Below are 18,343 nucleotides of genomic sequence, written 5' to 3' on the forward strand. Positions count from 1 at the left end.
CCAACTGTATAAAAGACAATCCAGAGAGTAGCCAGGGGACATTTCTGCATTTTACATGTAATTACAGATTAAAAGAGAATCAAATTAGTGAGCAGGAACTGGAACCCAACTGCCTACTTCCCCACTCAGTGCCTTCACTACGAATCTACAGTCAATCTGCTGCTTGCTTTCTTTCTGGCCGCATGATTTGGGCACAGCTGGCTGTACAACAATTCTACTTCATCAGGAAAACTGAGCGGTGCCCCAGTTGGAACATTATGTAGCCTAGCAGTTGTCACACGTGGCTGGGAAGCTGGAGATGTTGGTTTGAACCACTTGAGGAGGGAACTTGCAATCAGGTCTCTCACTTCCTGGATGACTGCTCTAATCAGCAGACTATTATGCAAAATGTGAGTATTTGCAAAACATGCAAAATCTCTTCTTCTTAGAGAGTAATTCCTGCTCTGTGACAAAGCTGTCCTCAGGAAAGGCCTATGCATGCTGAATCCCAAGTGCACCAAGATGCTTACTGTGTAATCACGAATTAAACGCTGATGCTTCAATGTTCTTGAATACTGGCAGAAATCTGTAACTGCACAGCGTTACGATAACCAGGTTGCAAGTAAATTTAAGCAACGGCTCCGGATCTCTCCCGGGCCTCAAGAAAATGGTGGTGCACACAAATTTCAACATTCCCTAATTGTTCTTTAAATTGGGTACTTCTTTAACACATGCACTTTTGCAATGTTTATAAAAATAATTTCTAATTAAAAGAATTTTAAACTTCCTAATTAAAAGAACTTTAAAACTTCCTGAATATCTGACGTTGCCTTTTGCTGAAATGAAATGTAACTTTCACCCTTTAATCTGAAAATTTATAAAATGACATTAGCTACTTTCTAAGTTTTTAATCTAAGTTTTGAACTTTCATAGTACTGAAAAATTACTGCAGCAATTTTTTAAGTGTACATAAGTAAGTTTTCTGATGGCTAACAAGTAATTAGAAAAGACAACTAAACTTTCAGTAGCACCCCCACAAACTACATCCTTTTTCAGGTGGACTCTAACATCACATCAGAATTGTAATTTTTCTTTCAGCCTGACGAGAAGTCTCAGTATCTAAGCAGAAATGCTAATAACCCTTAGGCTACTCTGCTAAAAGAAATGGAAAGACAGGGATATACTATTTTGCTTTCATCTTCTCTGTTTCCTCAAACAGGTCTTCACCATTAATGTGGTTTTTGGGTCCCCACACCAGTTAAGATGGAAGTCTGCTTATTAATCATTTTGGTATTTTAATACTTTTGTATCAAGTGAAGGAGTCTTTCTGAGTTACTGCAGATTCCAATAATCTAAATCTCCTACACCACAGGTTTTGTTATATTCTCTTTGTGAAAATTATCTGGGTAGCACAAACTGTCCTTGTGTAACATATTCAGAACCAGCAACATACTCTCAGTGCAATAATGCAAAAGTGTATACAGCTCAATTTCCTTACATGTTAAAGTAGACATGATGCTATTTACAACTTCATAAATGTGCTGTGAAGAAGCTTAATTTAAGCTTTACAAATACTCAACAGTATTCCTGCAAGCTGCGGCTTTAACCAGTGCTCTTAGCTACCTTAATTAGTTCTAAAAGATATTTCTAAAAACCTTTTGCAGGAAGATAAGCCACTATATAATTGAAAAAATCTTCTACGTGGCTTCCAACATTTCAGTAGGTAAACGTGAATAGATTACCAATTCTTAGGAAACTACTGAAACTACTGGCTTTTTCTTGTACAAAGGCTACAGATATAAATATAACAAAATGTAATTGTTTCACAAAATGGGGAAGCTTTCTAAAAGCTCAGATGCAAAGCAAAATATAGCCTCCATTTTTATTTGAAACTTTTGCTATCCAGAAATGGATAGCAATATGTGTGAACTCTTACTGAACTGTGAACCAGTTCAAACTTAGAAAGATGCTCACATAACAACCATGTAAGAATGAACTCCTATCTCTTGTCCTATGTAAGGTCAGTGTCAAGAAAGAAAAAAGAATACAGGAGAATTACTGTAGCAGTATCAGGTATTTTGAAAGGCCTTTTATCATCCCTCAAAACTTACTGAAAAATATTTAACACCAACAGGATCCTGAAGAAGACGCTCAAATGAAACAGCCCAGCTTGCAACTCGTCTTTCTCGAAGTCGTCGACAGCTCTGTACACTGGGAAGACTAGCATTGCTACTGAGGCTGTTTTCACTGATGCAGTCTTTCAAATCAGTACTATTCAGCTCTGTTAAAAAAAATGAACAAATCTGTCAATAAAGTATCATTCACTTTTAGTCTTCAGCATTGTTTACTTGATTTATCACACTTCCTGCTCAAGCACACAGTACTGCAGACTTCAAAATATCCCTTCCAATTTTCATTAGGAGCACCTGCATAGAAAAAACAACCCCAAACATCTCTCGATTTTCTTCTGTTCCACTGCAAAGAAAATTAAATTAGTGTCTTAAAAGCAATCTCCTGCCAGAAGCACAAGGGGCAGGCACAAAAGGTAATCTTTTTTCTTGCTCCATAGAATAAAATATTTTGGACAAATTTTCTGCTCACATTTCTCACCACATGGACTGCACTCCTTCATAAGATTATCCAAGGAAGGTAGACCTTCAAGAACGCACCATTCACCAGAAAGTGGGCAAAAACCTATTTGGTGATAGGAGATAACAAAGTTTCATACACTCTTAAATCAGTAAAGACAGGGACTCTGTGAAGTTTTTCATTGAAATGAAAGAACCCTGTTAAAGACTGAAAATTTAGGAAAGGAGTCAACTGAGGAAAAGAATACTAAGGAAAATGAGCTAGTAATGGATGCCTTCCTCATCCACAGCAAGTACAGGTATCAAACCATAGATCCTCAATTTCTTATGGTTTCTGATAAAAGCAGGGATCCGTGACTCTCTTCCAGAGTCGTGCCAACGTAGTGCAATAATCTACAGAACCCAAGCTGAGAAATGAACAGATTCTTTAGATCTTGAAAAAACAGAAGTGCTTTTTTAATTCTGAAAAACAAATTAACAAGAAACCATAGTGAATTCAGGAAAACACAACCTTGTGTCACAGCGTAACTAATAATTTCAAGTATTAACCCCAGATTACCTTTGTCACATATCAGTAAACAGAATACACACAAAAAATTCTCAAAGCGACTACTTGTTCACAGAAGTGCAAAGGTGAAAGAAATGACTGCTCCATGTAAAAGAGGGAACTGTATACAAGAGTCTTACTCACAAACTTGTCATTTAGTTGTTGCATGCCCTTTTACAAATCACCGCTCTTTCCATCTCTCTGTTTACACAAATGTAAAATTGGTATAGTTGTACTCACAGATACACAATTCACAGAGGTGATCTGAGGTTTAATTAATTGTGAAGATACAACCAAATAAAGCCTGAGCTACCTGGTCTGATCTCCTAACAGACCCTGCTTTGAACAGGAGGAGTTGCACTAGAGAGATGCCAAACTGAATGAGATTCTGTGATGAAGGGATAAAAAAAAAGCAGACATTCTATTCTTTGAAAAATTAGCAGTAATAGATGTGAGAAAAGAATATCCTCAAATAAAATCAATGGTATCTTCAATAATTCTACGCCAAACAGAAAAGCAAATATACAGCTCACTATAAAGGTAAACTGATTGAGAAAACTGAATTCACAAGCAGTAAGAAATGGCCTATTCTTCACAGGGACATTTTTATTGTTGTTTATTTGCCTCAGTTAATCACCTGGACTCACTAAAGCAAGAAGTAATTTCACCAAAATTACTACTTTATAAGATCTCCCAAGGTCTTCTTTTCTGTTATATATATTTCAAAGCACTTTGCATTTCCAAATTCTATGTTACAAAACATTACTGTTGCTCCCTGGAAGTATGAACTTTGAAAAAAAGGACCATTTAAAGATGGTTATAAGCATAGGGAAAAAGTTGTAAAGATATGAAAAATTTTAAAAAAAGTTCTGGAACTTCATTTTTAAATGTGTTCTGTAGCTCAGAAATATTTACTAAGATGTAACAGTCAACTACTGCAAATTTCTGTAAGCAAAGACACAATAAGACACAATAAGACAAAGAGACAGAATTAGATTAGGCAAGAATGAAAATGTAACTTTATATTTTCAACAAGGATAATATTTAAGGACCATAATAACACATCAGGTATTTAAATATTTTTCTTTGCCTAATCATCATATTAACCAGAGCTAATTAAAAACACTCAGCAAATAATGCCAAATTTTCTTATAATGAATATTTATTCACTTTTTCCTTTAAGATGTATGAAAGAGCATAACCAAGTCAACTGTTAGCTTCATTAGAGAATATCTGTCACCACAGTGAAACTATTGTGAAAGAACCTAATGTGAATCTGAAGAGAATTATATCTAAATTTATTTTCTGAAGTATTTTGCTTTAACTCTGCAGGTGGATATGTTTTATTTTACAGTCCAGGATATAAATAGACGCCCACCTCTAGATCAATCTGGAACAGTTTCAGATACTGCCTCACTCCTAGAGGGTTCAGTCCCCAGCGTTCTCCAGCGATGAACGATGAAAATTTCCTAGTTCCTTTCAGGCTAAATCAGAAAGGTAAACTCATCCCACATACCAAACCGTTTAAACCCACTTGGCTGACAGAGGGAAATTAGGGAGTAGCCACACAAAGCGCCCAGCTCTAATTCCACAGGTCACAGTGCCTTAGGACTCAGAAGGGATTGCAAGATGGGCGGCACAGCAGTCATTACCGGGTCAGCTTCACCTTCCTCCCTCCAAGTGGCAGCTGTTCAATTTCCCCATGGCAGGCAGGAAGACCAAACTGCAATTACAGTCTCTGGGTGTTTACACCAGTGGGTGACTGCTAACTACCTTTAATTGCTAGCAGCTGCTCCCTCTCGCCAGCTTGTCAGAGTTACATTTGCTCTAAACTACACAGAGGTCTGGTTCCTCTGATACGCTGCCGACTTTGGAGGTCCCAGGAAAACAAATGAACCAAAATAAGACTGCATTTTCAACAACTTTGAGAGCTACTGGCACAGGTCCTCCAATGTGTTAAAGCGGCATTAAGGGATTACTCATTCACAGTAAACTGTCTCTGTTCTGGTGGACTTTATTTAGCTAATTCAGATTTTTTCAGAAAGAACTATTTGAATTCATACTTAACCCTGACACTGCTTTGTTTTCCCTTAAAGCAAAAATGCGGTCAGGTAGCTTTTAAAATCTGTACAGATTTCTGCTGGGGTACCTGTCAACCTGAAAACAATACAGAACAAGGTTGTTTCCAAGAAAAGGTTATTCTAGTTTCTTTTACCACATAGATCAACAGTTGCAATTAAAACAGTTACAGTCTAGTGCAGGTATACCATTTAGAATCAGAGAAAAAGAAAGGTCAGATGGGAAGAAAAAAACCTCATGAACTGTAACACTAGTACACAATTTATCCAAATCACACTTAAATGAAAACTGTATAAGCTGTAACTCCTGCTGCACTCCGCTTCCAGAGGAATGTTTCCAATAGAAGACTTCAGTGTCAGGTTTCCCGACTCTCACGACTCATGCATTCCTAGGTACACACAGCCCACCTTGGAAAGCAGGAACTTTCCAACCGAGTCACATATTTCATCTAATGAGCACTCTGTGGTGATCATTAGAGGAAAGATAAAGCCCTGATTCCCACCCTCAAACTGTTCTAACCACAAGGCTGTTGACAAGAAGGAGGCCACTTTGCACAAGTGTTCAAAAAAAGAAAAGTAGCTATTGGGAATCTCAGGGTGTCAGAGGAGTTTACTGTGAAAATCCCAACACAGGTACACAGACAACTTAGCGGTGTTGTGAAGTTTCCTAATGCCTGCCTTTCTCCTTCCTGTGTGGAAGCACCGACTCATCTCTCATTACCCGTAAAAGGAAGCTCTTTATTCAAGCATCCTGAATCCCAGGGACCTACATTTATTTCTGTTCTCTTCAAGAGCCACCGCACCTAGTGAGGAAGTACTACTTTCTGTGCAAACTCATTCAGTTTCATTTATTACCTTCTTCAAATACAGAATTGACACAGAATGCTTTCTAAATAACCTCAAAATCCAATATTTTACACCTTTTGTGTTTACACATTCTGTGGAGGGTCTTGGTTTTATTTATTTCACAAAAACAGCATTATGTAAGAAAATGTAGCCATTTGATCAACTAAAATCTTGTAAGTATTCAGGATAAGATGGGTTGGAAAGTTTTGATTTAAATCATATAAAGCAGTAAGTCTGAATACAATTAATTAAGGATATTTTTGTATGCATTTGTTTATAAAATCCACACACATTTTTCAACCTACAAATAGTTTTTATTATTGTGAGAAGCTACACGTATTCCTTGTAATCATCGGAACGCATACATTCATATAATTAACAGACTCCATTTAATCACTAAATACATTACCTGGATAAAGCTGATAAGAACCACTGTGGTGCCACTTAATCAAATACTTCAAGCCATTCACTGAAAGCCATCCTTCTGAATCCATACCAAGTTCAGCTGTAACGTCCCAGAACCCATTGGGTGCGGATTAGTTGTACTGTGCGGCACATTGTTCCTCCGCAGCTTTGGGATAAGGGAAGCTAACGCATTTCCCCCCAGCAATTCCTGGTAGCCTCTAACACCATTCTAAACAAACTGATTCTTTACCCTCATGGCTTCAAGCAGAGAAAAGCAATAGTATACTTAACACAAAGCATTATAAAATGCTACATAAATAATTTAATGAAAAGACCTTTTGCCACTGCTGCTAAAGGAACTTGAATTATTTATGTTACAGTGGAACGCAGCTACAGCAAGCATGCACTGCCAGCGTAACTGACAAATAAGTCATATACCTGTTGGAGGAAACGATCCATCTGTATTTAGAGTATTAAAAGTGTAAACGGTGTTCTGTTTTACTTTGGACTTCATTGCGGATTATTTGCTCTACCTTCTTTAGTTACTTTTTAAAATGCAGTTTTACATTATTTATTATTGTAAACGTCAGTTTCCTTTCAAAACAGTCTTTAAGAACACTTTTCCTTATGAAAATTCTTTCCAGGTGACGAACACTAAAACCAAAAATCAGCAGAAACTACAGCAAAGTAGTGTCTTAGGAAAAAGACATGCCTATAATATCTGTTATGCTTTCAGTATTTGGAAATAATAGACTTCAGCTTTGTGGAACTGATCTCTGTAGGAAATAGCAGGTAAGAACTGACTTAGACATTCTCAGTAGCTCAGATACCTTACCACCTGTCTGTCTGGAAGATGAATGATGATGTACTTCTATTGCACATCCCTTGATCTTAAAGTTTTCCCTTTGTAAAGTTCTGCCTGGGTATCGATAGTCAAAGTCAGACATTAGCTGGGGACTGTTGATCATCCCTGTGATGATTCAGATGGCACAGTGCTCAAAAACATCAGCTGCAGCCTGCACGCTGTGTACGCACTCCCGCTATTCCTGCAGTCAGCAGGAATGGACAGTTTCCGAGATGGGAAATAGGAGAAATCTGCTAATTACAGGTTGTTGTAGTAACATAAAATGGTTTCTGCCATTCCTAGAGCATAGGTGCTGCAGATTAATAGCAGTGATCTTGCATCTAAGCATTATTACGGTTCACATTCTGATTGTCTGCAATTCATTAAGCAGATCAATTACAGTTAAGAGTTGCTACTGGTCGGCATCTCTGGAAACAACACTAATTCAAGTACCTATACCTTTTACACGTTACCTATCTTGCAAAGCCCAAGTGCACAGTTTTGGCTGATGAGAACATCCCAGCCTTGCACGAGGTGAGTTACCATGTAAAATAAATGCAACAAGGGGTAGATGGTTTCCAATGTAATAAAAGCCGTATGACATGAGGCTTCATTGACCTTGGAAAGAAAATGTACAGAGAGCTGTCATGCCTCCTATTATACTGAAGGGATGTATATAAACACATAATAATTACTTTTTACACATCAATTTTTCTTCCCAGACTAAAGCTGAACAACAGTATTTATAGTACCTAGTTATATGTACAAATACTAATATTAAGATTTAGTCTAGGAAGGGAAGTATGCACTGCTATACTAATGGTTACACTAGTGAAAACTTCTCTAATCTAGACATGCCCTAAACTGTGTAAATCTGTGGATCTATTAATGAATTAGTGAGATTAGAGAATACCGGAAAAATTTCAGTGCTGTGACATATTCCATAAAAGTGAAAGCCTGAAAACATAATTCAGACATGAATCAGAGCTTTTTGTTCAATGCAGCTCTAAATGAAATTCATTAGGATTTTATTTCATTTCACTTTTTCCGGTTACAGTCTCTCTGGTTCTTATTTTTCCAATCTACTTTCTAGGTGTTTAAGCATTGATTCAATATTATTCAATATAGTTCGACTACCACTGTTTACATAAATACACCCCCCCCCCAAGTAGCATTTAACAATGAAGAGACAGTCCACGTTAAATCTTCAGCACTAGCTGAAAAAATAGGTCATACAACTCAACAGAAAAATGCATATACTTATTGTCTGTTCTTTCACCTCTGCAAGCTACAAGGGCCTTAGATTTCTATGACTTCACAAAACTGTATAGAATTAATTGTGAAAACACAATTACCTACAGAATTGGAATGAAACACAAAAGTCATATTGGAAGAACTGAAAATAAGTCAGATCTTTAAAATAAATTTTCAGCTGGAAGCATAAAAAGCTTGAAATGACCGTCATACAAGTACTATCACAGAGATCTCTAAGCTAGGATAGGCAACAGAAGTAAACCAATTTTCATTAACATGGAACAAGAACCCTTGTGGAGACAAGATGCCGGTACACTCCTTTTTTTTAAAAAGGATCAATTTTTTTGCCCCTCAGCACCTGGAACTTTTGTGCTTTGTCTTGATTTTTATATCAAACAGGTAACATCAGGGGAAAAACCATTTTTCCTGAAAAAACATAGGCTACATTTATAAAAAGAAGGTAGAATAGACACAATTATTTTCTGTTTCCTTCTTCTGTCACTTTGCAGACAAGACAGATACAATATAGACTCTATCTTCTCATCTAGACAGAAGTACTGTTACAGCAGTAGACTGTGTCAGCAGTAGAGCAGGAAAATACCTGACAAAGCCAGCCAGCCATTGGAAAATGGCTCTGTCAAAAGCACCAAAACAGTACTGTTTCTCTCAACTGTAGTTGTAGTTTTGCAAGGAATCAGAAATTAGGACACAATGGAGTTTTGTGAATGTTATTGCTAATTTTTCGTTTACATTTGCACACAATATAAAAAATTATCCTTACCATTCAAAGTATTTCTTCAATTTCACTGCACTAGTTAGAGCAACACAGTTTGTCCCCTTTTTATTTAATAAAATTGTCTTGTACTGTTGTCAAAGAATAGCAAACATAATAATACGTAAGTGAGCTTCTCTGCAGGATCAAGTGAACCAACTCCTGCCAAGCCAGACAAGTGAGAAAAGCCATCTCTTGTATGCCCTAAACTATACAAATTCCTTTATTCCATTACGGAAGCATACTTAAACTGTTTCAATTAACTTCAAAGGTTCAAAGAAATCATCTTCTAATGTTTAACAAAGAGTGGACGTCCCTTAAAACATTAAAGCCATGTTAAAATCAACACAAACAAGCTTAGGTGACATAAAGTAGAGTTTAGTTAGAAGTACTCCAGAACTGCAAAAGCTCCATGCTGGGATTTTACAAATACCAAATTACTTACCCCCTTCTCAAAATGCATCACACTGTAAAGAAATTTCAACCTCAACAAACGCACCAACACAGCTTACAACTTAGGAGTTAGAACATATCTCTTCAAAAGCAAACAGGGTATGTAAAGCACAATAAAAGAGAGAACAAGATTTTATCTGCCATCCAATTATACAAAAGTCTACCAGCTCTGCCTCTTTATTATTATGAATGAAGAAGCCTAGTTATAATAAAAACGTGCATATATAGAGAGATGTGCCACAAAAAAAATTATGCAAATGAATCAGTGAAAGTATGTGAACATAATCCTGCAATATTTTCACTGGCACAGTTCCAAAAGAAGTCAGAGTTCTGCACCACTTTGGACTCACATCTTGTATCTTGTAATATATCACCTTATTTACCACATATTATGTTGCTTAATGTGGAAAATTGATTCTTTTTCATTATGAAAGTGAAAACAAGTTTCAGCTTACCTCCATCAGAAACAGTTGCTGACTGCAATAAGAAAGAGAAAAATAAGTGTTACTTAAGTTTCATGGTAAGTATTAGAAATCTCTGAGCTTCACATAATATTTGAAATGTTAGCTACCTACATGTATCATCTTATTAACAACAGATAACATAAGAGAGGAAAATCTAAAGAAACCAGCTGTTACTTTCCCACAGGTGTTTCCTCCCCACCACAAAATTCACCCCAGGCCTTTTAACCACCGTCCTGGAACTTGATCCCACTAATATTTACTGGACGAAGTACTCCTCCTTTGAATAGCTACATTGCTTCCAACAGCCCTAATTCTTAGATGAATCGAATCAGTCGGTTGGTGAATGGGAGAAAGCAGATACCTTAAAACTGACCTGCAAGGACTTAAAATGAAAACAACACTTCATATACTTTATTTTGCTGCAATATCTGGAGTTATGCGGAATCAAAATTAAAATTTGGTATTTTGTCAGTCAGATGACCCTGAAAACTTCCCCTGCCTATCACTGCTGACCTCAACAGAGCCAAAAGGACGTTAAGAGTGTTTCCAATAAGCTAGGTAAGAACTCCTCACCATCTCTACTAGCATTTTACATCAAGTTTTCAAGGACAATTAGTCTTCTAGTGAAATGTTGAAGTTTATGTGTTTATCCACCCTAAACTTCTCACCTTTGATCACAAATTACCTCAAGGCAGCTAACATTTCTGTAAAACCAAGTAGTGACCATTTCCCAAACATGTACTCCAGGGCTTGCACCTTGACACTCAGCTGAGTGAAAGACTGGAAGGACAGCTGATTTTTAGAGTTAACTTTGTATTGATTTTTACTGGCTATTAAAAATTATTATTATTTTAGTTTGAGGAATCTTTTCTTGGTTATTTAAAGTATCCTTGAACCTTTAAGTAACTTTCTAAATAGTTAAAAAGAAACTCTCTTATTTTGTATGGCTCTTTAAAAAGCTAGGAAAGAGTGCCCTATAATATCTACAATTTCTTCAGGACAGAAAACACACAGAAGACAAAACCATACATACATACATAACTCAGAAGAAAAGCTCCCTCTCCATAGTTTGTATTTTCCAGCCTTGGCAACAAACATTCCCTCTCCCCTTCAGAAATCCACAGAAACCTTTAGTAATCCTTAAAAGAATAATATCTTCTCCTTTCTTTCTCTTTTCTTTTCTGTTTCACTGCAGGATCTCATACCACTGTTAACACTACCTGAAGAACTTCACTTGTTATAAACTGATGTGGCCTCACCATTCACATCAGCAGCAGAGGATCTGATCTAGTTTTTAATACAAGTATTCTGGAACTTTCAAAGTCTAAATTAGTCTCTATTGACATCATTCCTCTGGTACTAGTTCAGATAAACACAAGTATATCTTTCATGGAAAAGATCAAAAAAGTGATGGCACTTCTTGTTTAACTACACAAAAATAAATGCTTCTGAATCTGTGAAGCATAATAATATAATCAAAAGTGTATCCAGGCCTCTCACTTTTTTGGATAGGACTGTTTCAGGTATCAAAAAAGTACTTCTGTTTTGGGTACAGTTCTTCAGTGAGACATCTTTTCTACTTCTATTTTGCACATAAGTCTAGCAAGCACATTATGCATTCAGAAGCTGTAACTTAATTCATGTTTGTAATTTAGAAAATTTAATTTACATTACTGAAATGTTTTAAAAATATGATTGCTTCTAATTTCTTATTCACATACTGTACAGAAGAGCTGATGAATAAACAATTTCAATGTCATTTCTCAAAGAATGAAGAAAAGGATGACTCGAAGTAAAGTAATAGTATCATTTTACACATTAGACAGGAAAAAATAAAAATACCTTCAAAACACATACATTTTAGGATGGTCATTTACTTTGGCAGCTTGCATTAATTTAGATTCAAACACCAAGCACAATTCTCCTTCATGTTTTTGAAAGATATCAAGTAAAATGAATAGGATTCTCATGATAGTAAAAAGAATACTTATACTACTTTTTTCAAAAACTGGGAAGTTAACAATTGTAAAATACCATTTTAAAGGAAAAATTGAGTGATTTCATAGAAAAGCTCAAACATTACAGTAATAGTACCTCTTAATTAGGTTCTATGGACCATGAGATACACTTTTACCTCAATGCATTTAGCATAAGTTAAAGCAGTGAGCTTTCAACACACCATGGGCTGATTTTGTGTGTTTATTTTAAGTGCTTTGGCTAATGCATGTTACATCACATGTATCAACATCTTAAAATCTCTCTAAGCAAGACCTTAGTAATCATTATGTTTAAACATTTAAAAAAAAAAAAAGTATCCATAGGAAGAACAGATTTTCTTATCTAAATATCAATAACCTATTTCTGTGCTATTAAGATATTTCAAATTTCCCTTTGGTTTTGATATATTCCAACTATGTGGTATTTTTTTACATTACAGTGTCACTAAAACTACCCAGTATGTTCCAAGCATTATCAGTTTACTTCTGTAGATCACAGAAGAAAATTTATTTTAAGAACATTTCTCTAAATTCATCTGTGTAACTGAAATAAAGCCACTTAATTCAACAAAACCAGCTAGAAACTAAAGCTTGTAATTATTGTGTAAGAATTCACAGTAAAATGTTCAAAACATGTTTGTGAGTACTTAGAAATCTTAATATAAACTTGTTAGAAATTGCATGCAGTCCACATTTAGACAAAGCAGTTTCTCTTCTAAACTGTTAGGCTGAAACTTGTCTAGATTTGTCCAAAGGTATAAGTTGCAAGACCAGATTTTTTTAAATACTACAATGATCTCATTTTAAAAATTCACTATATGTTGGGGGCTGTTCTTCATTCTTCAGTACTCATGCCTACTGCCACTGGAGGCTCCTCAGGACAAAATTTGATCTATTATACATATAAAATTTGATTACCTGATGAAATTTAACACTCACCACATACATATTAAGAACTGCCTATTAAAAAATATATGTATTAAAAAGCTATAAAATTGAACAGTTCCTGTATGTAGCCATTTCTGAAAGATGAGGAAGGATAGGGTATGACCCCATGCCAGTTACGGCTAATGTGAAGATTAAAAAAAAAAGTACTTAAATATTTCATTCCAAATGACAGGACATATATGTATTCATTTTGTGAATGTACATATGAACTATCACCCAGAGGTAAAATCTGATTGCATTCAACCCTCAAATCTTTCACAACCAGATAAGAACTGAAATTGGTTCTTCAAATTACCCTGACTTCCAAATTGGTTTAGGAAAAAGCCCATGGTATATGCCAGGAGTCTGATGGTAACAAATTACTGAAATTTAAAAAATAAATCTAGTTTAGGAAAACTAAAATGTCTTCCAGTATATCTCTTCACGGGAACCCTGCTTGCTCATCTAGCTGGATTAGCAGCTGAGGTATACAGACACACACACACACACACACATGCTGCAAATGTGGAGGATGCAACTTGCTTCCCTAAACCTCAGGGCAAGATCTTGATCCCTGTGATCCAAGTGAGGAGCTCAGTGCCAGGGCCAGCAAGCTGAACAGTCGCTTCCCAGTTATCATACACCATAAAAGATGTTCCAGGTCTCTGTAAACTGGCAAATGCTTCAGCATATATCAGATAGCATAAAGTTCTGATTAAGAGAAAACATGCAAAATTTCTCTTTGTATCATCTCTCTTTGCTGGGTGGAAAAACCAGAAGGGCCCACCAGTTTTCTGACGTCGTGTTCAGGATCTGCTTGCAACAAATCTAAAAGAATATTAGCTTACGATAATTAACAGGGAGAAAACTACTTTGTGAGTACATAATTATTTTTTTTCCAGAATAGAAATAGACAACTTAGTATCTTGCACCAACAACAGGGTAAAAAGGCAGAGAGGGCATAAAGGAGAATAATTCATAAGGTTGAAACAACCTGTATCTTTTAGCTTTCATGGTCTATAACCTGCTAGATGTGTGCACCACTGCATGAAACTAGTCTGATGACATCTTTCAGTTGACGGAAACTCTTACCCAGAAAATCCACTTACTTCCATTTTACATGGATCAGGTCCCAGGAAACTAAGTACTGTCAAAGTCTGACATAATACCATAATGCAGAAAACCTCAAAATACCCCACCTATATACCAGACATTACATTGAGCAAATAAATCCATGTGAACAGACTACCCAGATAACACCCAGATACAAAAATGTTCTTTTTTTCCACCTCAAGATTTGTCATTCCAGTCAAAGTCATGCTCAAGTACTTGAGTAGAACAAAGGGAAAGATGGGGATACCGGGAGGTGTGACACATACTAGGAAATGCCAGGCCTTAGCAATAAAATGGAGTAACATGAAATCATCTGTGCTAATAGAATGTGGGTGAGTGCCTTCCTGAGTCAAAAAAGACATATCTATTTCCAACCCTTTCTGAGATGCAGAGGGATAAAATCTGTAAGGAGAGTGAAGACGTATTCCTCTCTCCTACTCTAACAATGACAAAATCACAGAATAAACAGAAACATCTATTTCTTTCCTGGGCATCCAGGAAGATTCAGAGAAAAGGGCATTAAAAATGACTTCTCTATGTGTCCTTTCTAAAGTACACTTTCTTCCAATACTGGCATCGACTTTTTGCTGCATCCAAAAAATTCTCTGACTTCTGCCTTCAGAATCTGTTAGACTTACTTAGCACAGTATTATACTGTACACTATTTTACAAAAGCCCCTCTAATTAAGCCTTTCAGCTTGGAATAGCATACCTAGCTCCACCAACTTTCTAAACTGATTTTCTCATACATACTGTATATATTTCAATATACAAAATAAGTTTGGGAAACTTGTGTTCTTTAAGAGATGAAGCACTGAAGATTTACAGACTGAATACAAATAGCCAACTTTCAAACATTCTGTCCTTAGCTCAGGGAAATCCTATCACTCAGTCGACTGTCTGCTTGCATCTAGCTTTGTTCAAAGTCCTTATTAAATCACCTGAAGCAACTTCTCCCTTTGCCAAGGTATGAATTATGAGCAGGTCCCTAGATCTTCAGTCACATTACTCCAGGACTTACATTACATGCACTTATTTTTATCCTTTTAAATACATTACAGCATTAACATTGTACAAATGCCACGAACTCCAATGATCTCTGGGAGGGAGATCATGTCTCAAAATATAGTATACACTGTTTTAATATTTTAAATAAAAAATGAAGCCATATTACTTATAAATTATTGCTAGATTTTCCTTCTAATAAACAATCTCAAATGTGCTTTTGCCCTAAATATCAGAGTAATATTATAGAATTTTTATTCTTGTTTCAAAATATTATTGCAATTAATTTCATGATTTAGAATTCTGTAAGAAGGATGGCCCTTCAGAATACCACTTAAAGGAAGACTATAACATAATTTGTCTTTTCAATTCTCTACCACTAAAGTGCATTTATAATAGTTAATACAAAAGTATTATAGAAGTAAGAATTCCCAAGGAAAAAAAAAAACACAGTGCAACTACTGTACAATAATTTTACTGAATACATTCTTCTCTGAAGGTTAAGTATTTTTGTCAAATATTTGAATCTATAAAAACAACATATGAACAGTAAATGATGTGACATTTGGAATCCCTTTAAGAAATATTCAACTTTTTTACCCCAAGCAAAACCAATCTTATCACATATAAACACAGTGCCTTAAATGCCAGATCCATCCCTAAAATTATGTTGATAAAGATATATAGAAAATACATACAGTTTTACCTAAACATACAATGTTGATATAATGGTACAGAAAGCATATACAGAATACATTGCACGGAATTAAAAAATAGGCACAGATTATAAACATACTGATTTTTTAGCTTTATACCAATTGGGCACAGTTCATAAACACATCTCAAAATCTGAATGTTAGTTGGCACAATAAGATTCCCTTTACTCTTCTCTGATAATAAAACTCAATGTTTGCATTTACAAAGAAATTTTAACTCAAATACTTTAAAGTAAAAAAGCTTAAAGGCTAAGCAAAAAGCATTCTGAAGCTGATAACATTCTTCTCTAATTTCTTGCCAATAACAATAGCCTCTTCTAATTTCCCACTGCAACGATGCCTTGCCTTAGCTAAATATAATTCATATCACTTACCCGCTCTTCGTAAGAAACAGCAGTTATTTTTCCTAACAGTACTCTTCCTAAATTCATCTTCACTTAATATGGAAAAAGCATTTCCTTAACACATCAGCTTCTCAAAGATTAAACTAAAAAATTCAACCCTGTTCCATGCCTGTACATGCCAGTAAAGTTTAAAGGCATTTCGTATGAAGTTCTATTTTACTCCCTTTATGTTACCCATAGCAACAGGCCAATGCAGAAAGCTGTGGTTCGTCAGGGATTCAGATTAGATCTCAATTATCTCTCACCAGAAAATCTAGATCATTTTATATAAATCATGCTGATTGTATTTTAAAACATTTCCTATAAGAAATCAGGAAAATAAAATGACGTTCAATTATGTGATAGTCCTGTATTCAATAAAGCAGATTTCCAAGACAGCTTTCAGCAAAACATTAGTTAATCACCCTAACATTAGTTATAGAAACATTTACATAGTAAACCACTATTTTCAGAGGTTTACATAATACAAGCCAGAATAAAGTAGGACCTCAAACGGTCTATTCTGCTTAACTTTTCAGTGGTTAACACTATAAATTCCATGTAAAAATCCGCAGTACAAGGCAAACTGGCATATTCAGTTAAACCTAGGAGCAGCCCGTTGTCAATAAAGACAAAATTCTCCTTTCAGAAACCAACTGATATTCTGCCCTTCCTTCCTCACTACCCAAGCCTGTGCTCAACTGATGTCAAGACAGTTGTGTGCACAGCGCCTTAGAACAGAGAGCAAAATAGGCTACTTGTAAGGTAAGAGGGAAGTACTATTAACTTGCCTGTGACAGCAGTGTCTTCAAGAGACTGAATATGGAAAGCACAGGATTTCATGAAGTTTGCTGCCATTCACAAGTAAATAGCGATAGTACCTAAACCATTCATTGCTGTTATTTTTTAAGCAATCAGAATACAATTTTCTGCTAAACACCAGAACTGCAAACTGGGAATGATTAGTGGGCATTTTTATGCTAGTGGGATGTCCTTAAAGCCAAGGTGGACTTACTAGGAGTAGTTTAGGAAAGAGGAATCTTCTCCCTTGTTGAATGCAGCATGTGGAATCCCCCACATCCATACAGTTCCTAGGTTGAGCCCCTAATATAAAAACAACCCTATGAAGAAGGCAAATATTACTCTGAAGTTATAGAGGGAGAAAATGAGGCAAAAAAGAAGTTCAGAGCCTTTACTCAAGATCTCACGGTAAGATTGGCTTGCAAAAGACAGTCCAAGTCTGCACATCTCCCCATTTTTGGATTGAGGATGAAGAGACTTGGTTAACAGAAAAACTCAATCTTCTCAATTTAATTTAGAGTGATCAGAGAAGAAATTTTAAGCTAATTGCACATGAAAATGGAGGAAGCATACTTTAACAAGCATTCCAGAGACATAAGCAAATTGCTGCAATGGACAAAGTTCATTTTATGATTGATTACTCGTTTGAATAGGCACACCACTGCACTTTTGAATGCTGTCTCCTACAAGTATTTAATACGATGAAGAAATGCAATGGAAACAAATGGGTGGGTAGACAAGAAGGAATGTGTTTTACAAATTACCCCCTCCATTGTTTTAGGACTTAAGAAGCAAATGCCCTATGATACTTGCACAGAAGAACAGTTTTGCTATGTGTGGATAAGTATTAAAAATTTGTAATTTTATAAAGAAAAAATGCCAGAGCTCTTTAAATACTGCTTTTTGCTTGACACTAAACCAAGTGGGATGCAGAATGTATTTTCACTGTCAATACCTTAACCAAACAGCAACACCATTACAAATATGCAGGTGACCAGGTGCATAATAATCCTTACATTGGATAAGTAAAAAACACAAATGGATCAGAAATGCCTAGAGAACTTTCCTGTGAGCACCCCTTTGGGGCTACACAAAAAAGGACTTTTATCAATAGTGATTACTTAACAGTCAACCTAAGTCCTCTAGAAATCACCTAGAAAGACCGAATATA

General features: G+C 35.8%; 1 protein-coding gene across 5 annotated transcripts in view; it reads right to left on the minus strand.

Annotated features, from left to right (window-relative positions):
• RGS12 (regulator of G protein signaling 12) overlaps positions 1-18,343 on the minus strand; it is a 90,047-nt gene that overhangs the window by 33,671 nt on the left and 38,033 nt on the right. For 3 of the 5 annotated variants that reach the window (XM_069794732.1, XM_069794755.1, XM_069794740.1), the window contains 2 exons: positions 10,222-10,243; positions 2,091-2,260 (listed from right to left, as the gene is read on the minus strand). In XM_069794732.1, the coding sequence (XP_069650833.1) occupies positions 2,091-2,260; positions 10,222-10,243 (192 nt within the window). Of the gene's footprint in view, positions 1-2,090; positions 2,261-10,221; positions 10,244-16,362; positions 17,077-17,386; positions 17,411-18,343 lie in introns of those variants that run through there. The other 2 variants (XM_069794763.1, XM_009923250.2) reach the window with 2 other exon arrangements.

Source organism: Haliaeetus albicilla, chromosome 1 (genome assembly GCF_947461875.1).
Source record: "Haliaeetus albicilla chromosome 1, bHalAlb1.1, whole genome shotgun sequence".
In the NCBI taxonomy this organism is placed as follows: domain Eukaryota; kingdom Metazoa; phylum Chordata; class Aves; order Accipitriformes; family Accipitridae; genus Haliaeetus; species Haliaeetus albicilla.